Here is a 25,304-nt window from a genome sequence, read left to right as displayed (position 1 = left end):
GCGGCATAGGCAAGATACAGTAGATGGTATCGAGTACAGTATATACATATGAGATGAGTATGTAAACAAAATGGCATAGTTAAAGTGGCTAGTGAAACATGTATTACATAAAGATGCAGTAGATGATATAGAGTACAGTATATACGTATACATCTGAGATGAATAATGTAGGGTATGTAAACATTATATTAGGTAGCATTGTTTAAAGTGGCTAGTGATATATTTGACATCATTTCCCATCAATTCCCATTATTAAAGTGGCTGGAGTTGAGTCAGTGTGTTGGCAGCAGCCACTCAATGTTAGTGGTGGCTGTTTAACAGTCTGATGGCCATGAGATAGAAGCTGTTTTTCAGTCTCTCGGTCCCAGCTTTGATGTACCTGTACTGACCTCGCCTTCTGGATGATAGCGGGGTGAACAGGCAGTGGCTCGGGTGGTTGTTGTCCTTGATGATCTTTATGGCCTTCCTGTAACATCGGGTGGTGTAGGTGTCCTGGAGGGCAGGTAGTTTGCCCCCGGTGATGCGTTGTGCAGACCTCACTACCCTCTGGAGAGCCTTACGGTTGTGGGCGGAGCAGTTGCCGTACCAGGCGGTGATACAGCCTGCCAGGATGCTCTCGATTGTGCATCTGTAGAAGTTTGTGAGTGCTTTTGGTGACAAGCCGAATTTCTTCAACCTCCTGAGGTTGAAGAGGCGCTGCTGCGCCTTCTTCACAATGCTGTCCGTGTGGGTGGACCAATTCAGTTTGTCTGTGATGTGTATGCCGAGGAACTTAAAACTTGCTACCCTCTCCACTACTGTTCCATCGATGTGGATAGGGGGGTGTTCCCTCTGCTGTTTCCTGAAGTCCACAATCATCTCCTTAGTTTTGTTGACGTTGAGTGTGAGGTTATTTGCCTGACACCACACTCCGAGGGCCCTCCCTGTAGGCCGTCTCGTCGTTGTTGGTAATCAAGCCTACCACTGTTGTGTCGTCCGCAAACTTGATGATTGAGTTGGAGGCGTGCGTGGCCACGCAGTCATGGGTGAACAGGGAGTACAGGAGAGGGATCAGAACGCACCCTTGTGGGGCCCCAGTGTTGAGGATCAGCGGGGTGGAGATGAGGTTGCCTACCCTCACCACCTGGGGGCGGCCCGTCAGGAAGTCCAGTACCCAGTTGCACAGGGCGGGGTCGAGACCCAGGGTCTATGGTGTTAAATGCCGAGCTGTAGTCGATGAACAGCATTCTCACATAGGTATTCCTCTTGTCCAGGTGGGTTAGGGCAGTGTGCAGTGTGGTTGAGATTGCATCGTCTGTGGACCTATTTTGGCGGTAAGCAAATTGGAGTGGGTCTAGGGTGTCAGGTAGGGTGGAGGTGATATGGTCCTTGACTAGTCTCTCAAAGCACTTCATGATGACGGAAGTGAGTGCTACGGGGCGGTAGTCGTTTAGCTCAGTTACCTTAGCTTTCTTAGGAACAGGAACAATGGTGGCCCTCTTGAAGCATGTGGGAACAGCAGACTGGGATAGGGATTGATTGAATATGTCCGTAAACACACCAGCCAGCTGGTCTGCACATGCTCTGAGGGCGTGATTGACTGTAGACCCTGCCACATACCTCTTGTGTCTGAGCCGTTGAATTGAGATTCTACTTTGTCTCTATACTGACGCTTAGCTTGTTTGATTGCCTTGCGGAGGGAATACAGTGCCTTGCGAAAGTATTCGGCCCCCTTGAACTTTGCGACCTTTTGCCACATTTCAGGCTTCAAACATAAAGATATAAAACTGTATTTTTTTGTGAAGAATCAACAACAAGTGGGACACAATCATGAAGTGGAACGACATTTATTGGATATTTCAAACTTTTTTAACAAATCAAAAACTGAAAAATTGGGCGTGCAAAATTATTCAGCCCCTTTACTTTCAGTGCAGCAAACTCTCTCCAGAAGTTCAGTGAGGATCTCTGAATGATCCAATGTTGACCTAAATGACTAATGATGATAAATACAATCCACCTGTGTGTAATCAAGTCTCCGTATAAATGCACCTGCACTGTGATAGTCTCAGAGGTCCGTTAAAAGCGCAGAGAGCATCATGAAGAACAAGGAACACACCAGGCAGGTCCGAGATACTGTTGTGAAGAAGTTTAAAGCCGGATTTGGATACAAAAAGATTTCCCAAGCTTGAAACATCCCAAGGAGCACTGTGCAAGCGATAATATTGAAATGGAAGGAGTATCAGACCACTGCAAATCTACCAAGACCTGGCCGTCCCTCTAAACTTTCAGCTCATACAAGGAGAAGACTGATCAGAGATGCAGCCAAGAGGCCCATGATCACTCTGGATGAACTGCAGAGATCTACAGCTGAGGTGGGAGACTTGTCCATAAGACAACAATCAGTCGTATATTGCACAAATCTGGCCTTTATGGAAGAGTGGCAAGAAGAAAGCCATTTCTTAAAGATATCCATAAAAAGTGTCGTTTAAAGTTTGCCACAAGCCAACTGGGAGACACACCAAACATGTGGAAGAAGGTGCTCTGGTCAGATGAAACCAAAATTGAACTTTTTGGCAACAATGCAAAACGTTATGTTTGGCGTAAAAGCAACACAGCTCATCACCCTGAACACACCATCCCTACTGTCAAACATGGTGGTGGCAGCATCATGGTTTGGGCCTGCTTTTCTTCAGCAGGGACAGGGAAGATGGTTAAAATTGATGGGAAGATGGATGGAGCCAAATACAGGACCATTCTGGAAGAAAACCTGATGGAGTCTGCAAAAGACCTGAGACTGGGACGGAGATTTGTCTTCCAACAAGACAATGATCCAAAACATAAAGCAAAATCAACAATGGAATGGTTCAAAAATAAACATATCCAGGTGTTAGAATGGCCAAGGCAAAGTCCAGACCTGAATCCAATCGAGAATCTGTGGAAAGAACTGAAAACTGCTGTTCACAAATGCTCTCCATCCAACCTCACTGAGCTCGAGCTGTTTTGCAAGGAGGAATGGGAAAACATTTCAGTCTCTCGATGTGCAAAACTGATAGAGACATACCCCAAGCGACTTACTGCTGTAATCGCAGCAAAAGGTGGCGCTACAAAGTATTAACTTAAGAGGGCTGAATAATTTTGCACGCACAATTTTTCAGTTTTTGATTTGTTAAAAAAGTTTGAAATATCCAATAAATGTCGTTCCACTTCATGATTGTGTCCCACTTGTTGTTGATTCTTCACAAAAAAATACAGTTTTATATCTTTATGTTTGAAGCCTGAAATGTGGCAAAAGGTCGCAAAGTTCAAGGGGGCCGAATACCTTCGCAAGGCACTGTAGCTACACTGTTTGTATTCGGTCATGTTTCCGGTCACCTTGCCCTGATTAAAAGCAGTGGTTCGTGCTTTCAGTTTCACGTGAATGCTGCCATCAATCCACGGTTTCTGGTTTGGGAATGTTTTAATCGTTGCTATGGGAACGACATCTCCACATTCTAATGAACTCGCTCACCGAATCAGCGTATTCGTCAATGTTGTTGTCTGACGCAATACGAAACATATCCCAGTCCACGTGATGGAAGCAGTCTTGGAGTGTGGAATCAGATTGGTCGGACCAGCGTTGAACAGACCTCAGTGTGGGAGCTTCTTGTTTTAGTTTCTGTCTGTAGGCAGGGATCAACAAAATGGAGTCGTGGTCAGCTTTTCCGAAAGGAGGGCGGGGCAGGGCCTTATATGCGTCGCGGAAGTTAGAATAGAGAGATCCAAGGTTTTGCCAGCCCTGGTTGCACAATCGATATGCTGATACAATTTAGGGAGTCTTGTTTTCAGATTAGCCTTGTTAAAATCCCCAGCTACAATGAATGCAGCCTCAGGATGTATGGATTCCAGTTTGCAAAGAGTCAAATAAAGTTTATTCAGAGCCATCGATGTGTCTGCTTGGGGGGGAATATATACGGCTGTGATTATAATCGAAGAGAATTCCCTTGGTAGATAATGCGGTCGACATTTGATTGTGTGGAATTCTAAATCAGGTGAACAGAAGGACTTGAGTTCCTGTATGCTTTTGTGACCACACCACGTCTCGTTAGCCATAAGGCATACGCCCCCGCCCCTCTTCTTACCAGAAAGATGTTTGTTTCTGTCGGCGCGATGCGTGGAGAAACCAGCTGGCTGCACCGACTCCGATAGCGTCTCTCCAGTGAGCCATGTTTCCGTGAAGCAAAGAACGTTACAGTCTCTGATGTCCCTCTGGAATGCTACCCTTGCTCGGATTTCATCAACCTTGTTGTCAAGAGACTGGACATTGGCGAGAAGTATACTGGGGAGTGGTGCACGATGAGCCCGTCTCCGGAGTCTGACCAGAAGACCGCTCCGTTTCCCTCTTTTACGAAGTCGTTTTTTGGGTCGCCGGTTGGGATCCATTCCGTTGTCCTGGGTGAAAGGCAGAACACAGGATCCGCTTCGCGAAAGTCATATTCTTGGTCGTACTGATGGTGAGTTGATGCTGCTCTTATATTCAGTAGTTCTTCTCGACTGTATGTAATAAAACCTAAGATGACTTGGGGTACTAATGTAAGAAATAACACGTAAAAAAAACAAAAACTGCATAGTTTCCTAGGAACGCGAAGTGAGGCGGCCATCTCTGTCGGCGCCGGAAGTAAAGGTAAAATTAAAATAAAATAAAACATATGGGCATTTATTATAGTATTAGGGTAATTAACAGTATAAGATATTACCGGAATTAGGGTTTTATTTATGACAGATTCTCTTCCGACTATGTATTTCACCAGTGAATCTTTATTATTTGGGACATTAATGGTTGTTGATACAGAATGTGCATTCAAATAATGAATTTTGGTTTTTAAACTTCATATTAGATTTACATTTCAGGATTGCAATTACAAGTGTAGGCTCAAATCTGATTTGATAAAAAAAGTAAGTACTGTAAATAGCTATGTTAAAAATATATTTCAAATTCATACAACAGTTCATACAAGTGCTTCCATACATACAGTATGTAGTGAGGAGACATTCATTGGCATGGTATTTACATGAACTCATTCAACACCCTTTAGCTACAACTGAAATAGCTATGTGAACTTTATGAAAGTGATATCCACAAGCTAAGCACTAAACATTGACAGTTTTTAGGTATTTTCTTAAAACTGCACTGTTGGGAATGGGCTCATAAGTAAGCATTTCACTGTAAGGTCTACACCTGTTGTATTCGGCGCTCGTGACAAATAAAATTAGATTTGATTGGATTTTGATTTAATAATATTGGCCCTTACTTCATTTAAAGCAAGCAAGTGCACACTATTTGAATGCTTAACCTATAACTAAGTGTATTCATATTAGTTGGTATCCCAGAGACAGAAGAGTCCTTTCCAAAGATTCCATGGAACCATAGAGATGTTCCAGATATGGAATTTTCCACTCTTAATGATTCCTTCTCTGGGAACCCAGGGATGGCAGGTAAATCCCATGACACCGTCACACCTGTTGGCCGCTCGCTTGACTGATCTTGTCGTTGCCCGCACTTCCATCTGAGTGTGTGTGTATGTTTACTATATAGCCACCTTTGTTGCCAAAATACCCCCCCCCCCATGCAGAGAGAAAGTCTGACAATAATTTCCCACCATTCCAGCATGCTCACAGTTCATCTGTCACAGTACGTCCAGCGGAGAGATTAGCTCAGCTCACAGTGAGAGGAATGGTAACCTTAACAAAATATATTATTTTCTCCCTAAGCCATGGGTATACCGTCTGCTCTGTGGGTTGCTTTAACTGCAGATTGCTTTGATCTATAGAGGGTTATGTCAAACACAAACAGCAAATTGGCCAGTGTTGATTTTTCAGTGTAACTTTTCTTGTGTTTATTCAGGAGATAAATTCACTCTGTAAGAGTGAAAGTAACACTCAATTGGGTAAAATATTCCAAAGTGTTAGTGTTAATAAGCATAGTTATTGTTTTACACTGTGGAGAGTTAAACAGTCCCATCAAAAGCATGCCTATCATTATCATATTTCCCAGCATGCTCTACTGCAGGTTGATTTTTTAGGATTGCTTTTAATGTCTGTGTTTTTACATGTACATTGATTGATTAATCTTAAACTACACAAAGATAAATGACATACATTTTTCTAAACTAACCCAATCACTTAGTTATATTTATTGCACCCGTTACTAAAATTGTTGTTTCAGTTTAAATGATTTAGGTAGTCTTATCAATTTTCAAAAGAAGAAGAACCCTGACAATCATTCTGAATGCAGGTTGCAAGTGAATAACAATTTTAACTATAGTATATCCCAACTCTGGCTGGATTTCAATAGGAATTACACATCACTTCGAGAGCCAGCATAATGTAATTTGCAGGCCTAATTTGGTGTGCAAACCGTGACTTTCTTAACACCTCTGTGTTAGGATGAAACTAGGTCATGATACATGTACTATCATAGAGTCATAGTTTTAGATACTCAGTAGGTGAAAGCTACAGGCCTTTTAAATTAAATTCAGTAAGCATGTCTCTATCGTTGACAAATACAGTCATGGGTGGTAACTTTACAATTCACTTGAAAAGAAAAGGCACTCTGGGAAATAAGCAAATTTGTCTAGTGTTACGTTTTACTCTGTAGGTGTTGCATAATACTCTACAGTAGAGCTATGCAAACACCACAATCAAGATCCTATGAACAGTTTAAGAGTTGAATGGGAAACACTGCAACAGAGTTCAATCTTTAACAGTTTCAAAAGTGTTATATTAACACCAGTTCAGTGAGACTCATATGTTCACTGAAAATAGTGTACATTTAACACTTTCAGAGTTAAATGTACACCATTGATTTTGCTGTGCAGGACTGTCCATTTATAGATAGGCAAATTGTTTGTATCGATCACCCAAATGTCACCTCTGGAGTCTGATAGGCTGGTCGCTTTAGAGCCAGCTCATATTAAGAATCCAATGGACAACAGCAAAATAGAGTCAACAGATTTGAATAAAATGGATGAACATAAATGTCTTGAGGAGAGAGGTGTAACGTAAAGTCTGTGTTCACCACTGGGATTTCTTGTGTAGTCCATTACCCTGAAAAAAAGAGAGATGATATTGTTAAAAACTGTTTTGGGGCAATTCCATGGTAACGGAATTACGCTGGGACTTTAAAATGTATGCCAAACTTAAACCATTGATTTCAAAAGCTTAACAAACCATACAACTCCATGCAAAAGGTCTACCTTCAACAAGGAAGTGTAAAATCTCAGTCTCACCGTAATTCTGTTATTGTGGAATTGCACATGAGGCTAATGTCATAAATATGAGTAGTGTAATGATAGTCCTAATGCAATGTGCGTGTGAAAAAAATATTGAATTGATAAGAGGACTGTCCATAACACCAGAAAGAAGTAAGAAACCCACAGGACAAATGAAGTGAAAGATAAGACAGGTCCAAAACAGGAACATCTCAATAAGAGAAAAAGACAAAAACAATATATTCCCTGGGAATGTAGAACTAAAAACCATCCAATGGGAATGTAGAACTAAAAACCATCCAATGGGAATGTAGAACTAAAAACCATCCGATAGGAATGTAGAACTAAACACCATCCAATAAGCGTGTACAAGAGCAGGAAGAGAATACACATGCTCGTCAAGGTGAAACATAGACAAAGAGAGAATTCATCAGGAGGAACCCGTAGGTAGAACAAGTTGCTATGGATACAGGTATACGACAGAGTTGAGAGGATTGCTTGTGCTGTGTGCAGACAGAGGCTAGAGAAAGGTGAGGAGAATGTGTCCGAGTACAGCAGGTGTTCGTCTCAAATCGCACCCTATTCCCTATTTAGTGCACTACTTTTGACCGGGCTCTGGTCAAAAGTAGTGTAATATAAAATGAATACTGTGCCATTTGGGACGCACGCCAGAGGACATGGGCTGTCTATCTCCACCTACACTGTGGCCCTGTTGTGTCTGTGTGTCTGCGGCCTCGACGGTGCATACTGACAGGGTACTGCCCCCTCTGTGGGCCGGGAAGCTGTTGTTGATGGAGGCTCGGGGGATGCGAGACTCATAGGACATTTCCTGCTGCAGTCAGCGATACACATGGGCCACAACATGCACATCAGCATCCAGACAAAAGAGAAGGGAATAATATTTAAACAAATGGATACTAATATGGGTCCTCTTTCTTTTTAAGAGATAATTGAAAAACAAAAAACAACAATCTGAGGATGTATGTGTGTGTGTGTGTGTGTGTGTGTGTGTGTGTGTGTGTGTGTGTGTGTGTGTGTGTGTGTGTGTGTGTGTGTGTGTGTGTGTGTGTGTGTGTGTGTGTGTGTGTGTGTGTGTGTGTGTGTGTGTGTGTGTGTGTGTGTGTGTGTGTGTGTGTGTGCACGCGAGCGCATATGGACAAACAACTGATGGCCAGTACTCACATTCCCCATTCCCTTGCTAATGATAGCTAGCTCTGTGGGCTGGTAGACAGAACTGCGGAGCTGACCACTGTAGCCACTGTATGGGGACACAACCTTCGGACCTGAAAGGTACAACAAGAAAACAGACAACATCTGAATAATAAACGTAGGGACAATGGGTACTTTCTTTATATAAATACATATTCAACTTCTAATCTCAATCAATCCAACTTAGTCAGATATTCAGCTCTGAAATGTTGTCCTTCTCTAGGTCAGGGGTATTCAACTCTAAACCTACAAGGGCTGTTGGCTGCTGTTTTTTTGTTCTACGTGATAATTAATTGTGCCAACCTGATCTGTAGAGGAGCACAATGAAAAACTCAGTGGAACTAGCTTTGAAGTCCAGAGTTGAGTTTGAGGGCTCTAGGTATTCAGTGTTCCCAAGCAACCAGTCATGGTTTTAACCACCATGACAAGATCATAAACCACTGATTTAGGCTATAAGGGTGGAATTCAGACCCAAGTTATGTGCGCTTCAATGGAACTTAATTCCCGTTTTATGCAATTTTCTCTCTGTGCCTATTCTGACAATTTAAGCATGGGGAAATTCATGTGCCAGCCAGGTATTCGTTTAGGGTGGAGATCACATAAATGGAGGAGTGGCAGATGTGTGACTACAGATGCACCATAATTAGACCTGGACTTAATTCCCTCATATTTCAACCACCCTTATGCACGAGGAAACCATGAATAAGGTCTAGCTAACTTTTCAGTTCCAAGTAGAAAAACAGATGCGAGATGCAAGGCATATCCGAGCAGAATGACAGTTGTGCCAAATTTAACCTTTGTGCACTCTAGAATATTTAATTATATTCCCCAACTTTTCCTGTTTCCTACAATTTCCTATTATGTTCAATGTTATAAGCCAATATCAGTAGCGACCGTAAGTAACAAGCACACATATTTAACTGCCAATTTAGTGTTAGTGCCTTTCAGTTGGTAGGCTTACCCTACATTTCATTACATTGTTTGATTTAGACAATTTTTATTGGTTTCCTCTGTAAACACTGTCACGTCCATGTGGTTGTTGCTGAGGGTCGCTAGCAATAATGAATAATATTGAATTACAAGTTACAAGGGACATGTAGCCTATTTGAATCATTATGTAATGCAGACAAAATATGACTGTTTAAACCTGAAGCCTGGAGCACGGTTCATGACGACTGGACCGTTGTTATCACAGTTCCATCATCAGTGAGGATTAAGGTCGATTTATATGACTATTGTTCAACCACTATTGTACACTTTTCTCCCCTTCCAATATTTCATGGATTGAACTGAATATGGCAACTTTCAGGATGATCTGTTATTTTTATGAAGTAGGTAGATTCATAAATACTCTCCTAACTCTAAATCAGCGTTTCCCCAACATGGGAGGGGTCGCCTTATCTGAGAATGGGGTCACTGCAGAAACAGGTTTATACTCAGACTCAGATGCAGCGAAGCTATCAAGCTCAATTTATAAGACGTCAGTATCGCTATCCTCCTTGTATATCTGTAATATTGACAATGAAACAAATACTAAGGGTGCAGTTTGGTTTTCAGTGGGAAACTAAAGCTGTCACGGTCATTAGGTTTAGTTTTGGACTCAGATACAGATTGAGTTTGATAGCTCAGCTGCAAGACGTAACTGTTCGTGTCGCTACGCTCCTTGTATGTTGTTATACTGCAATTGTCATAGCCACAAATCAAAAAATAAACACTGACTATTGATTACATTACCTTTTCTTTTGTTTTTACATGGTGGGGTCGCAATACTTTTCTGATTTTTGATCAACTAAAAGGAGATTAATATGCATATTTTGATGGCTTTCTTTATTGATCCCTGTTCTCTCAATATATTCTAGTGAGTATGTCGAGAAAATTAAAATTTAAAGGTACACCGTATTTAAAGGGATAGCTTTAGATAAATGTACTGAAAATTCCATGACAAAATCTGTTGGCCAACAAGTGAGAGGATTTTTGGCGTTTTAACTAAATTTATTCAGTGCGCATAAGGCAGCCACACACAAGAGCTCGTTACGCACAGTACCAAATACTGTGAAGTGCTTAAATCAAAACACGTAAAAAATGTATAGATTTCCTAAGTCTGAATTGGCCCCTAACTATATTATCTCAATTTGTGCATTCAACTGTGCCTCCTCTATAAACAATGGTAGTGCAAATCAGACCTGTGCAGGAAATTCTGTAGCTTGTTTGAAAATTCCAACTTTCGAAATACTCGAGGTAGTCGAACATAGAGAATCAACTAAAGTCAACTATTGGCAACTATTTCCTTTGATATTCAAATACAGGTCTCAGAAAACCAAATAATACTTGAAGATATTTGAATATATGCAAGTTATTTGAAAACAACCAACAATGACTCATTGGCTGCTAAATATTTGATGAAGAACCAAAAACTAGAACAGGTAGTTTAACTGGTCTAAATATATTATCATTAACACGTGGTATTTATCAATCGAAATAATGGAAATACATAATGGAAAGTAATAAACTGATTTTGTTTTATTACATTAATGTTTACATCATTGTCATAGCCTATGGTTCTTTAACAGTAATTTTAGATCTTGGTTAATCATTTAAGATGGTGATTGCATTTGATGAACATCAGCGTATCAAATGTTTTGTTGAGGTCTGAACGTTCTTCCAGTGATGCTGAAACAAACATAATTTCCTTATTCTGTCCAATGCCATCAGTTACAGTATGTAGGTTCAGGTACATCCCTCATTCCCAAATGAATGGAAAAGATAAGCACAGAATGAACCAGGGAATTACATAGCACTTATCTTTCCATTTAGCATTGAGGAATATACATGGATCTACACAACAAATTACCTGGGACATGGACTTATAAGCAAAAAAAATGTGTTAAAAAATGTAATTAATAATAATTATTATATAATATTATATTTTCCAGCATGCTCTATTGCAGGTTGATTTTTAGAATTGTTTGTTTCAATAGCTATGTTTTTGTATTCACATTGATTAATCTTATGCTACACGGAGATACATAACATACATTTTTCTAAACAAATCCATTCAGTTAGATTTTTTTGTAACCGTTACTGAAATGTTTGTTCCAGTTGAGTTGGCTTAGGTAGTCTCCACCCAATGTTTCTAATCATGGTGCTCATTCTGAACGCAGGCTGTAGGTGAATAACAATTCTACCTGTTGGGTAGTTTAACTCCTGCTGGATTCCAGTAGAATTTAGACACTCCATTTGCAAGCCAGTATAATACTGTATGATTTGCAGTTAGAATTCCAAAACTCTGCAAAATTCCAAGATTTTCCCCACAATCCTTCAAACAGGATTTTGTGAGACTACTCACATGCCAATTATGCACTCATAACTAAAGGTACAAAGGAAAACTTTACTGGGTAGTGTTTGTACCCCTTTAAGAACAAATCTAAAAAATAAGTATATTAGAGAGCTATACAACAGCCTGGAATTCATGGTTTACAGGCCATGAAGTAATGTGTAATTCCTATTGTATTCCAGCCAGTGTGGGGACATCCACCTATTGGATGTTTTAATACCTCCAACCTGTATTTAGAATGACTGCCAGAGTTGGGAAGACTAAACTATGAGACTACCTAAAGCATCTAAACTGGAACAGCCATTTCAGTAAATGGGTGCAATAAGTCCAAGTAACATATTACATTAGTTCAGAAACTGTTTGCAATTTATATGAGTAGCATCAGATACATTAATTAATTAATTAATATATGTACATGCACAAACATAGATATTGAAACAAACCATTCTAAAAAATAAACCAGCAACAGATCATGCTAGGAAATTTGATAACGATGGGCGTGGTTTTGGTTCAAAGTGATGTGTATGAGTTTCAAGCCCCTGTATTAGGCTAAAACAAATAAGGCCTTATGAAATAAGCATGGTATTTCGTTAACATTTGAAACAAAACAATTTTATGATAGCTTAGGATCTGAGTTGGTGAAGTCCATCGGACAGAAAATGGATGAATGCAACAACCATTTCTCTGTCCTTAACAAATACAGGGCACTCAGGGAAATATTTGAATAAGGCTTTACACTAAGCAGTGTGTTAATTTAACACTGTTCCGGTGTCTATATGGATCCACAGACGCAACACTTGATTTAACACTGCTTAGTGTAAAGCCTTAAAAATGATATATTTTTTAAGTAACACTGGAGAAGTACTGTGCAGTACAGTGCTGTGCAGTACAGTGTCACAACTTATTTATACTTATCTGTACACAATATCATTGTTTGATTGGTTTGACTTGATTATCTACACCTGGGGCCTGTTCAAGAGAATGAAAATGTACAGAACGTTCAGATGTTCTGATTCAGAGGGGTTAGGTTAAATGTGGAAGACACATTTCAGTTGAATTCATTCTGTTGTGCAACTGACTAGGTATCTATGGAGACGGCACAGTAACGCAAACACAAGCATTGATATTGGGACTGAATCAGAGCTGAGGAGTGTGTTGTGTCAACATTTATGTATGCATGGGACACTGGTTAGGTCACTGTTCTATTCTAGACATGTACGAACGTTTGAGTAATTACAAACTCCCATTGAATCACCTGGTGGATCGGTGGTAATGGAACGCGTGTGTGGGAGAGGTGACTCGGTAGCTTAACTTTTAAATAAGTCCTCTGGCTAAACATAGACAGTGACTGACTATTTAATGTTTTCATAGCTCTCTCTCATCATCCTTCGTTCTCAATCTCAACCAGAAAATGTTCATTTGTTTTAAAACAAACATTCCCTTTTACGATTTAATATAATCGCCAAATATGGAAGGATTATTTTTCTCCCAACATTCTCCGTTCTCTTCTCATTATTAGTTTGATGGGCTAGGCCAAATGTTATTTAGTTTAATTTATTCAAACATGATATTCCAGTCATTAAAAATGGTGTCCCTCTATCTTCTAATATTGTCTTGATAGGGCGTGGTGCCAGCTGATCTCTCAGCAGACCAGACCAGGACATACAGTAAGCTAATCTCTGTCAGGACAGAGCTGCTAACTCAAAAGGCGCCATCCGCCATCCACATTACCATGTGCTATTATCCCTCCCACTTTAACCTAAGCCATAGTATGCGTCCCAAAGGGCACCCTATTCCCTATATAGTGCACTACGTTTGACCAGAGACCTATGTGCCCTGGTCAAAAGAAGTGCATGCACTACATAGGAAACAGGCTGCCATTTGGAACACAAACCTTGTGGTGATGAGATGAGGCTAGGGCATGTTGAGGGCAGGTAGAGCAGCATCAAAGAGATAGAGTGGGAGGAGGGACACAGTGTCCTGTCTGGCCCGGCTGCATCCTACTAGATCAGATACGGGTCACCAACAGGATTAAAACCATCAGCATATCAAATTCTGAAGAGTTTGGAGAATGTAAACTGGGTGTGAAATTCATTACCGTTTCGATGCCATTTATTGTTACTTCTTCACTGACAGTGTGTGAAGATCACTCCATGCAGACAACAACATTCCCTTATTCATGTGTCGGACTGTACTGATGCAAGCTTCAGTGGCCCTCTTAATGAACATCCCCCTCTAATGTTTGCTAGGTGTGTTAGAATCATCCACTGTATGTGATTTGCCAGCAAGAGGACAAAACATCCTGTCTAGTGAGGTGTACTAATTAGTGAAGCCAGGTAATTAGTCGGTCAACAAGTGTCAGTGTGTCTTTGTGAATGTGTGTGTTTGTGCGCGCCTGTGTGTGAATACCTGAATGTATGTCTACATACCTGAGTTTTCATCCATAGAGAAAGCCTTGTTCTCCATAAACATATTCTGGGCTCCTTGATCCTTCAGGATGGTCTCGTAGCCCACCCCTCTACTGGGGTACAGGTCCTCTCTGAACCCCGGCGCCCCCCCGTCCTCCTGAGTCAGAGAGCAGATCTCTGGGATGGTGTAGAGGACCAGGAACACCCAGGCGTTGCTGACCAGGGCGATGGCCAGGGTAGGGTCATCCCAGCTGGGTCCACCGGTCCTCAGGTTCCCCCAGATGTACATGGTGATCCAGGCCACCCAGATGAACACAGAGAGGAGACCCGTGACGAGGAGTATTGCTCCCTCCTGGCGTCTCTGCTTGTGTTTCCCGCACAGGGAGGGTAAGGATGCCAATACGACAGCTAGGAGAAGATTCAGTACGTAGATCAGCGACATTACAAAGTCCTGGTTGGCGATGTTACAGGGCACGTCGGCGGCCGTGCCTAGTGCTGTCCCAGTAACGTTGAGCGGTGACAGTGGGTAGCGAACAATGGTAATGATCAGCCACTCTGTGTTAATGACCACCTCCACCAGCCAGAGCCCCAGGGCTCCCAGACACAGAACCCAGGCCCGGGGCCCCTGATCCCCCCTGCGGGCCAGGAGGTTCAGCCTCACACACTGCATGAGAAGACATGTGAAGCACCCAGCAAACAGCACCCCGAAGAGGAAGCGCCGCGAGGCACAGGTGGCGAAGTCCTTCCCTACGATGAAGGAGAAAGTGAGGCAGAAGAGGCCCAGGGTACAGATCAGGAAGCAGGCATGGAGCCCCACGGAGCTCCTCTTGTTCTTGTCTGTGATGAATGGTAGGCTGGCCAGGAGGACGATGAGGAGGATAATGGAACCCACCACGCCTGCCGCCGCGAATGACTCCAGTACGATGCCCCATACGGCACTGAGGTCACACAGGCTATAATACAGGGAGCCTACATTGGAGCCACATCCTCCTGGGGCCACACTGGTGGCCATAGAGAAGGGGAGAGACCAGAAAGTGACAGCGGTCGGGAGCAGAAGGAGATGAAGCCTCTTGAGTGTCCGATCCATGGAATTCAGCAGAACCTGTTCACACAGAAAGAGAAGAGGGAGAACGTTTTTTAAGAGGATGAGAAGTGAGAAACTAGTGACTTTGTCATCTCTTCAAAAGAGTCACTCTCGATACACCCAACCAGCTAAATCAGGAGCAAACAAATTAAACATACTGTAATCAGGATGTAGTGGTGTTTACCCACATCACACAAGCAACTGATGGAGAGATTCTGTTTCTGTTCAAAATGGCTAGATTTCAGTGTTTTCTGAGAAATCCTCAGGAGGTAAGAATAAGCCAGCAACACGAAAACACAAGTGGAGGTATTGCTGAAGCTGGCATTGATCCCTTCTAAGAATCATTGAGTGAATTACAGGATACATTAGGGTTAAGTGCCTTGCTCAAGGTACACATAAATATATTTTTCCCCTAGGAGAAACCAATTAACTTTTGCTTAATGGCCCAACACTCTTAACCACTAGGCTACCTGCCGCCCCAGTGATAACACTTAGGAATGTCAGTTGAGACACTCTTGTTGAGTCACACTCATTGGATAGCACAGTACAGGAAACACACTCACATATTGTATGTGCTGCTTGAACTATAAGTTGAACTTGAGATGAGGTTCCATGAGCCTTTCAAGGTTTTCTATTTTTATACCAAGACTTCTCCTCATGAAGAGTTTGTCAAACCCATCTAAACAACTGCCAAATGGTTTTATTAAGCACCCCTACAGTAGTCCCAGACGTCTTTTAGTGCTGTGCCATGCTGTTTGTCTCTGTCAGATTACGTAATACTGAGTTGACGACAGCCATCTTATAACCAAATAGATGGAATTGTTGTAGTGGCGGATGCTGTTTAGTTTCCTGCCATGGAGCCAGTGCTTAGCCATAAGATAAATACTTTCCAGGTGCATTAATTCAATAACCCTCATCTAATAACTTTTTCTGGCCGCAATTCTGCCAATAATGTAACAAAGCTAATGTTGGGGACTAGAGGGTAAGTAGCACAACATCCGTCAATTGTTTGTGGAGGGAAGTGAAAGACAATTGTTTTGAACCTCTTGATCTCACACATACAAACACGTGCACAGGCTAGTGCCACACACACTCACTCACACACTCACTCTCTCTCACACACATACACACTCACAACTCACACACACTCTTACTCACACTCTCACTCACGCTCACACAAACTCACATGCACTCTCACTGTCTCACTCATACTCTCACTCACACAAACTCGCACTCTCCCTCTGTTTCACTCTCACACACACAAACATGGTCTCTGTTCCCAACCTTAAAACCAAGAAAAAGCATGGATATGTTAACCATTCCACTTCTGCCATTAACTCTTTCAATCACCAACTGAGGTCATTCAACCTTAAACTGAATACCATGAAGAATGTTTCATTTGTATTATTTTTTTGCCATGTATCAGTTTCACTCATTGGTTGATACTGGTACTCCCTCTATTTAGCTCCACATTGATCTGGTACTGGTACTCCCTCTATTTAGCTCCACATTGATCTGGTACTGGTACTCCCTCTATTTAGCTCCACATTGATCTGGTACTGGTACTCCCTCTATTTAGCTCCACATTGATCTGGTACTGGTACTCCCTCTATTTAGCTCCACATTGATCTGGTACTGGTACTCCCTCTATTTAGCTCCACATTGATCTGGTACTGGTACTCCCTCTATTTAGCTCCACATTGATCTGGTACTGGTACTCCCTCTATTTAGCTCCACATTGATCTGGTACTGGTACTCCCTCTATTTAGCTCCACATTGATCTGGTACTGGTACTCCCTCTATTTAGCTCCACATTGATCTGGTACTGGTACTCCCTCTATTTAGCTCCACATTGATCTGGTACTGGTACTCCCTCTATTTAGCTCCACATTGATCTGGTACTGGTACTCCCTCTATTTAGCTCCACATTGATCTGGTACTGGTACTCCCTCTATTTAGCTCCACATTGATCTGGTACTGGTACTCCCTCTATTTAGCTCCACATTGATCTGGTACTGGTACTCCCTCTATTTAGCTCCACATTGATCTGGTACTGGTACTCCCTCTATTTAGCTCCACATTGATCTGGTACTGGTACTCCCTCTATTTAGCTCCACATTGATCTGGTACTGGTACTCCCTCTATTTAGCTCCACATTGATCTGGTACTGGTACTCCCTCTATTTAGCTCCACATTGATCTGGTACTGGTACTCCCTCTATTTAGCTCCACATTGATCTGGTACTGGTACTCCCTCTATTTAGCTCCACATTGATCTGGTACTGGTACTCCCTCTATTTAGCTCCACATTGATCTGGTACTGGTACTCCCTCTATTTAGCTCCACATTGATCTGGTACTGGTACTCCCTCTATATAGCTCCACATTGATCTGGTACTGGTACTCCCTCTATATAGCTCCACATTGATCTGGTACTGGTACTCCCTCTATATAGCTCCATTCTTTTATTTGTATTATTAAACTCTGCCTCGTTGGGAAGGGCTCATCAGCAAACATTTCACGATAAAGTCAACACCAGTTGTATTCGGCGCATGTGACCAATGCAATTTGATTTGAAATATTGTTTTTCCTTTTACAGGTATTATTCTTAATCCATCGACAATACGAATCTCAAAACCTCGCTGAAGACTTGACAGGCAGTAGCTCTGACAAATCACTCCAGAATATCACCCTTTCAAACCAATGAAATTACAGAGAAGGCAGGAATATAATGTTGCAGAAAAAAGGGCTCACCTGCTCAGGTGTGTACTGTGCGTGCAACAAAAGCGACAGTCAATGCTGTGTTCATCTGAAAATCTATTGATTACAGTTTTTAACAATCACTTTGGCACTAATTTCAGAACCTTGTGGTCATTTTTCAAAACTCTAGACCCAAAACTCAAAACGGTCATCACTTGTAACACAGTCAGTTCAATGTTCAAAACATTGCATTGTGCATTCATATCTTTAAAGAAACCTTGCACTTGCAGAATCATTGGTTCAAATAACTCATTTATCATGAAATACCATAGGAACATTCATTTAGATCACCCACACACAAGATACCGATAGTTTCACTGTGTAGTTGTTCGTTCAATCATTAAATATTGCAGTACAAAATATGTGATACATATTTCATTATGCTACTACACGTAAATACATCAATGTAAAAGGACTAGTAGAGAGAATACTACAGACACAGTGGAATCATTAAACTAAATATGAAATTTATTGATGAAATACAATAAAATCACAACATAGGTTTCTTTGAATCAAAGCAAAAATAATTAGCTACAAAAAAAGAAAAAAAAAGAGTTAAAGGTCATCTGCAGTGTTCTTCACCTGGCTTACTGTAAAACATCACTGCAGTGCTCCTCACCTGGCTTACTGTAAAACATCACTGCAGTGTTCTTCACCTGGCTTACTGTAAAACATCACTGCAGTGTTCTTCACCTGGCTTACTGTAAAACATCACTGCAGTGCTCCTCACCTGGCTTACTGTAAAACATCACTGCAGTGTTCTTCACCTGGCTTACTGTAAAACATCACTGCAGTGTTCTTCACCTGGCTTACTGTAAAACATATCTGCAGTGTTCTTCACCTGGCTTACTGTAAAACATCACTGCAGTGTTCTTCACCTGGCTTACTGTAAAACATCACTGCAGTGCTCCTCACCTGGCTTACTGTAAAACATCACTGCAGTGTTCTTCACCTGGCTTACTGTAAAACATCACTGCAGTGTTCTTCACCTGGCTTACTGTAAAACATCTCTGCAGTGTTCTTCACCTGGCTTACTGTAAAACATCACTGCAGTGCTCCTCACCTGGCTTACTGTAAAACATCACTGCAGTGTTCTTCACCTGGCTTACTGTAAAACATCACTGCAGTGTTCTTCACCTGGCTTACTGTAAAACATCACTGCAGTGTTCTTCACCTGGCTTACTGTAAAACATCACTGCAGTATTCTTCACCTGGCTTACTGTAAAACATCACTGCAGTGTTCTTCACCTGGCTTACTGTAAAACATCACTGCAGTGTTCTTCACCTGGCTTACTGTAAAACATCACTGCAGTGCTCCTCACCTGGCTTACTGTAAAACATCACTGCAGTGTTCTTCACCTGGCTTACTGTAAAACATCACTGCAGTGTTCTTCACCTGGCTTACTGTAAAACATCACTGCAGTGTTCTTCACCTGGCTTACTGTAAAACATCACTGCAGTGCTCCTCACCTGGCTTACTGTAAAACATCACTGCAGTGTTCTTCACCTGGCTTACTGTAAAACATCACTGCAGTGTTCCTCACCTGGCTTACTGTAAAACATCACTGCAGTGTTCCTCACCTGGCTTACTGTAAAACATCACTGCAGTGTTCCTCACCTGGCTTACTGTAAAACATCACTGCAGTGTTCCTCACCTGGCTTACTGTAAAACATCACTGCAGTGTTCCTCACCTGGCTTACTGTAAAACATCACTGCAGTGTTCCTCACCTGGCTTACTGTAAAACATCACTGCAGTGTTCTTCACCTGGCTTACTGTAGAACATCACTGCAGTGTTCCTCACCTGGCTTACGGTAAAACATCACCTCAGTGTTCTTCACCTGGCTTACTGTAAAACATCACTGCAGTGTTCTTCACCTGGCTTACTGTAAAACATCACTGCAGTGTTCCTCACCTGGCTTACTGTAAAACATCACTGCAGTGTTCCTCACCTGGCTTACTGTAAAACATCACTGCAGTGTTCCTCACCTGGCTTACTGTAAAACATCACTGCAGTGTTCCTCACCTGGCTTACTGTAAAACATCACTGCAGTGTTCTTCACCTGGCTTACTGTAGAACATCACTGCAGTGTTCCTCACCTGGCTTACGGTAAAACATCACCTCAGTGTTCTTCACCTGGCTTACTGTAAAACATCACTGCAGTGTTCTTCACCTGGCTTACTGTAAAACATCACTGCAGTGTTCTTCACCTGGCTTACTGTAAAACATCACTGCAGTGTTCTTCACCTGGCTTACTGTAAAACATCACTGCAGTGTTCTTCACCTGGCTTACTGTAAAACATCACTGCAGTGTTCATCACCTGGCTTACGGTAAAAAGCAAAACAAAAGATTGATTACTGTACTTCTTTATTTCCATCAACCCTGTCTTGTGGATTTGGCCACAGGTTCTCATCCACATCACAATAGATGTTTTCATAGCCAAACATCTTGGAAAGAATCTTCGGGCATGGCGAATCCAGGTCTGACACTGGTCTGCCGTGATGTCATTGCATGCGTCATCCATGGCCTGGAGAAGGGTGGCTTGTTTGTGAGGGCGCCTATCATATACCGTCCACCTACATGTGGAGAAAAATTCCTCAATCGGTTTAAGGAAAGGAGAGTATGGGGGTAAGTACAGGGTGGTAAATTATGGTTGGGCCTGAAACCATGCTTGCACCATTTGAGCATGGTGGGACCTGACATTATCCCACACAATGACATACAGTGAGGGAAAAAAGTATTTGATCCCCTGCTGATTTTGTACGTTTGCCCACTGACAAAGAAATTATGTCTATAATTTTAATGGTAGGTTAATTTGAACAGTGAGAGACAGAATAACAACAACAAAATCCAGAAAAACACATGTCAAAAATGTTATAAATGAATTTGCATTTTAATGAGGGAAATAAGTATTTAACCCCTCTGCAAAACATGACTTAGTACTCGGTGGCAAAACCCTTGTTGGCAATCACGAGGTCAGACGTTTCTTGTAGTTGGCCACCAGGTTTGCACACATCTCAGGAGAGATTTTGTCCCACTCCTCTTTGCAGATCTTCTCCAAGTCATTAAGGTTTCGAGGCTGATGTTTGGCATCTCGAACCTTCAGCTCCCTCCACAGATTTTCTATGGGATTAAGGTCTGGAGACTGGTTAGGCCACTCCAGGACCTTAATGTGCTTCTTCTTGAGCCACTTCTTTGTTGCCTTGGCTGTGTGTTTTGGGTCATTGTCATGCTGGAATACCCATCCACGACCCATTTTCAATGCCCTGGTTGAGGGAAGGAGGTTCTCACCCAAGATTTGATGGTACATGGCCCCGTCCATCATCCCTTTGATGCGGTGAAGTTGTCCTGTCCCCTTAGCAGAAAAACACCCCCAAAGCATAATGTTTCCACCTCCATGTTTGATGGTGGGGATGGTATTCTTGGGGTCATAGGCAGTATTCATCCTCCTCCAAACACGGCGAGTTGAGTTGATGCCAAAGAGCTCCATTTTGGTCTCATCTGACCACAACACTTTCACCCAGTTGTCCTCTGAATCATTCAGATGTTCATTGGCAAACTTCAGACGGGCATGTATTTGTGCTTTCTTGAGCAGGGGGACCTTGTGGGTGCTGCAGGATTTCAGTCCTTCACGGCGTAGTGTGTTACCAATTGTTTTCTTGGTGACTATGGTCCCAGCTGCCTTGATATCATTGGCAAGATCCTCCCGTGTAGTTCTGGGCTGATTCCTCACCGTTCTCATGATCATTGCAACTCCACGAGGTGAGATCTTGCATGGAGCCCCAGGCCGAGGGAGATTGACAGTTCTTTTGTGTTTCTTCCATTTGTGAATAATCGCACCAACTGTTGTCACCTTTACCTTGCTTGGCGATGGTCTTGTAGCCAATTCCAGCCTTGTGTAGGTCTACAATCTTGTCTCTGACATCCTTGGAGAGTTCTTTGGTCTTGGCCATGGTGGAGAGTTTGGAATCTGATTGATTGATTGCTTTTGTGGACAGGTGTCTTTTATAGGGGTAACAAGCTGAGATTAGGAGCGCTCCCTTTAAGAGTGTGCTCCTAATCTCAGCTCGTTACCAGTATAAAAGACACCTGGGAGCCAGAAATCTTTCTGATTGAGAGGGGGTCAAATATTTATTTCCCTCATTAAAATGCAAATCTATTCACAGTTTTTTACAATCACTTTGGCACTAATTTTGGCACTAAAACTCTAACACTTTTTCCAATTGCTTGGATACAATATACATAAAGCTAATATAATTTGTTCATTGAACTAAAATCACCTGTTCAAAATGACACATCAAAGTATTACCATTTCAAAATGCAATTCACACATTACATCTGAGATGACTGTCTATTCATTTCATTACAATGATCTAACTATCAATTGATACAACTGCTCAAAATGGTAAGGTACTGTTACTTTACTCTTAATGCATAGTTTTATGGAAACTGACAAACAATATTCCATGTTTAGATCATGAAAGTTTCAGGATAACAAGATCCATTGACACCAATTACCATGGAACATTAACCAATTGGACTATATTATCTATGGGGATGTAATATTTCATCCTCATTCTTTATCAGACACTGTTTCTATGGTCCCATGTACCACTTTTCCAGACCATGTTTTCAGATTTTACATTATTGTACACTCACTAGCCATTTTATTAGGTACACCTATTGAGTACTGGGTAGGACCCCCTTTTGCCTCCACAACAGCCTGAATTATTCATGGTGTTGTACGTTAAGAGATGCCCTTCTGCACACCACTGTTTTAAACAGCTGCTATTTGAGCATTTGTGGCCTTTCTGTTAGCTTGAATGAGTCTGGACATTCTCCTCTGTGTTTTTTAACATAGAAATGCCGCTCACTGAATGTGTTTTGTTTGTCGCACCATTCTCTGTAAACTCTAGAGACTGTTGTGCATAAAAATCCCAGGAGGGCAGCTGTTTCTGAGATGCTAGAATCACCATGTGTGGCATCAACAATCATACCACGGTCAAACTGGCTCTGATTACTCATCTTGCCTGATCTAATGCTTGGTCGAACAACATCTAAAGCTCTCTACTCGATATACTCTATATATTGAGTTGCAGGCAGCCACATGATTCGCTGTTCGAATGTAACTTTCTTTGATGAGCTAAATCAGGTCTGTAGAGCTGATGGCATCAAATGAGCATTTTGATCATTGGTTGTGAGTTTTATGACTAGAGTTTTGAAAATGACATCAAGGTTCCTGAAATTAGTGCCAAAGTGATTGTAAAAAACTGTAATATGTAAGTGTATATAAGCAGTGGTTTCTGGGGAACCAAAGGGGTGCATATTTTTGTTTCTACCCACATGTACATACTCTATTACCTCAATTACCTAGCACACCTGCACGTTGACTCAGTACTGGTACTTCTTGTATATAGCCTCACTATTGTTTTTATTGTCTTACGATTTCCTTTAATTTAATTGAGGAAATATTTGTCTTACATTTTAACTCTGCACTGTTGGGAATGTGCTCGTAAGTAAGCATTTCACTGTAAAGTCTACACCTGGTGTATTCAGGATGTGATCAATACAACTTTTATTTGATTTGATTTCAAGGATAAACTCGTCATCGGGCTTTGATGATTTGAATCAGGTGTGGTAGTTGTTTTGTAAAAATGGATACCCTCAGGATTAAGAAACACTGGGCTATATAGTGTTAATATGTCATATTTTGGACATATTTTGGACACAAAAAATGAATTTAACCTTTATATAACATGACGTACATAACGTACCTCATGTTTGCTTCACCAAAGTTTGAATCGCAAAATCTCTTCAGAACAGATACATGAAGCTCAACTATAGGCTTTTAACTAACTGTTAAATATTTTTTAGAACAATTTACAAAAACCCACGAAAGTTGTATAGTCTCTACTGGCTTTTGAGTGTCGCTATTAGACCGTGCGTATTGATTGTGTTACTAAACACTTAACTGTACCTTCATCTCTTCACAAATTAAATTAATCTGTTGAGGACCTTACCTTCAGATGTCTGACTGTTGTAAATGTTTGTTGTTCTTGGTGGTCCTTGATATTGTCGCTACTTGCAATTCACCTGTTCCAACCCACACTGACAAAAAAAAACGTGCTCTACATTGTCCCCAGGTAGCCTACATCCAGTGGGATAAAAGTTGATAGCTCTTTGAAAATGTTGCCTATATTCCGTTTCTAGTGGTTTTGAATGACCCTGCAATCTCTGCTTTTGGTCAATTCTGAAATAATTACGTTGGGGTTGGATCTCACAATACTAGGCTTCTAGAGCTGTTCATGCAGAGCGATTGGTCCCTGGATAGTGACTGCCTACTCTCTCTCTCTCTCTCTCTCTCTCTCTCTCTCTCTCTCTCTCTCTCTCTCTCTCTCTCTCTCAAACACACAAACACCATTTTGATTAATACCAACAGGGTTGAGTGTCACTGTAAATAGAATAATACAAGGAACTTTTTGTCTTGTTAACTCTACAAAGATAACAAATACAATGTATTACTTCTAAGGGAAGGGGGATGTGTGAACCACTTTCTAATTGACACTTTACAAAGATGTTTGATTCGAATAAGTCAAGCTGGCACATAAATTACTGCACTGCCAGGAAAAGCATTTGCAAAGTCTATTTTCAAGGTCTTTGCGCCAGTCGTGCGTTCCATGTCCAAGTTGCTGCATTTGACCGTGGTGACCTCGAAGGTATTCAAAGTGTCTTTTCCCCGCTCCATGGATTGAACATTTATATGCAATTGGGTCATCAAGACTAGAAGTAGATCATTGTAAATAAATTAGGCTATCTATTCGCGCCTCTCCACAGAACATGTATAGCCTATGATGAAATAGAGACTCCCAATGTGTCAATAGCCTAGTTTTGCATCTGCACACACAGATTATCTTTCTTAATAAGATCTAAAAAAGTAGGTATGAGGAGACACCTGGTGGTAGGGCAGTGTTTACAGGGCAGTGGTTACTGGGCAGTGGTTACAGGGCAGTGGTTACTGGGCAGTGGTTACAGGGCAGTGGTTACTGGGCAGTGGTTACAGGGCAGTGGTTACTGGGCAGTGGTTACAGGGCAGTGGTTACAGGGCAGTGGTTACAGGGCAGTGTTTACAGGGCAGTGTTTACAGGGCAGTGTTTACTGGGCAGTGGTTACAGGGCAGTGTTTACAGGGCAGTGGTTACAGGGCAGTGTTTACAGGGCAGTGTTTACAGGGCAGTGGTTACAGGGCAGTGTTTACAGGGCAGTGTTTACAGGGCAGTGTTTACAG

The 25,304-nt window shown here is 41.7% G+C and overlaps 1 protein-coding gene across 3 annotated transcripts; it reads right to left on the bottom strand.

Annotated features, from left to right (window-relative positions):
- Window positions 1–4,755: 4,755 nt before the first annotated feature.
- On the bottom strand, window positions 4,756–24,364 carry LOC109899928 (G-protein coupled receptor family C group 5 member C). Of its 3 annotated transcripts, none has more exons than XM_020495570.2 (5): window positions 24,041–24,364; window positions 14,199–15,279; window positions 8,409–8,509; window positions 7,979–8,058; window positions 4,756–7,062 (listed from the first exon to the last, which is right to left on the bottom strand). In XM_020495570.2, exons 2-5 carry the CDS (start codon window positions 15,262–15,264, stop codon window positions 6,924–6,926), a joined length of 1,386 nt encoding a protein of 461 aa, XP_020351159.1. In that variant the 5' UTR covers window positions 15,265–15,279; window positions 24,041–24,364; the 3' UTR covers window positions 4,756–6,923. The 3 variants fall into 3 exon arrangements, with proteins under 3 accessions (XP_020351159.1, XP_020351160.1, XP_020351161.1); XM_020495571.2 differs by having other exon boundaries at window positions 7,927–8,058; window positions 24,041–24,363; XM_020495572.2 differs by lacking the exon at window positions 7,979–8,058 and having other exon boundaries at window positions 6,909–7,062.
- Window positions 24,365–25,304: the final 940 nt, after the last annotated feature.

This window comes from Oncorhynchus kisutch, linkage group LG11 (genome assembly GCF_002021735.2).
Source record: "Oncorhynchus kisutch isolate 150728-3 linkage group LG11, Okis_V2, whole genome shotgun sequence".
Classification (NCBI taxonomy): Eukaryota; Metazoa; Chordata; class Actinopteri; order Salmoniformes; family Salmonidae; genus Oncorhynchus; species Oncorhynchus kisutch.
This window is presented reverse-complemented; position numbering and strand designations above follow the sequence as displayed.

Bases quoted from the DNA above. Each gene is read 5' to 3' on its own strand.
- LOC109899928 (XM_020495570.2), bottom strand. From the start codon at position 15,264: ATGGATCGGACACTCAAGAGGCTTCATCTCCTTCTGCTCCCGACCGCT. The intron at 8,059-8,408 runs GTGAGTACTGGC...CGCTGACTGCAG, and splicing joins TTAGCAAGGGAATGGGGAAT to CAGGAAATGTCCTATGAGTC. The intron at 7,063-7,978 runs GTCAGTATGCAC...TCTTTTTTTCAG, and splicing joins CACAGAGGGGGCAGTACCCT to GGTAATGGACTACACAAGAA.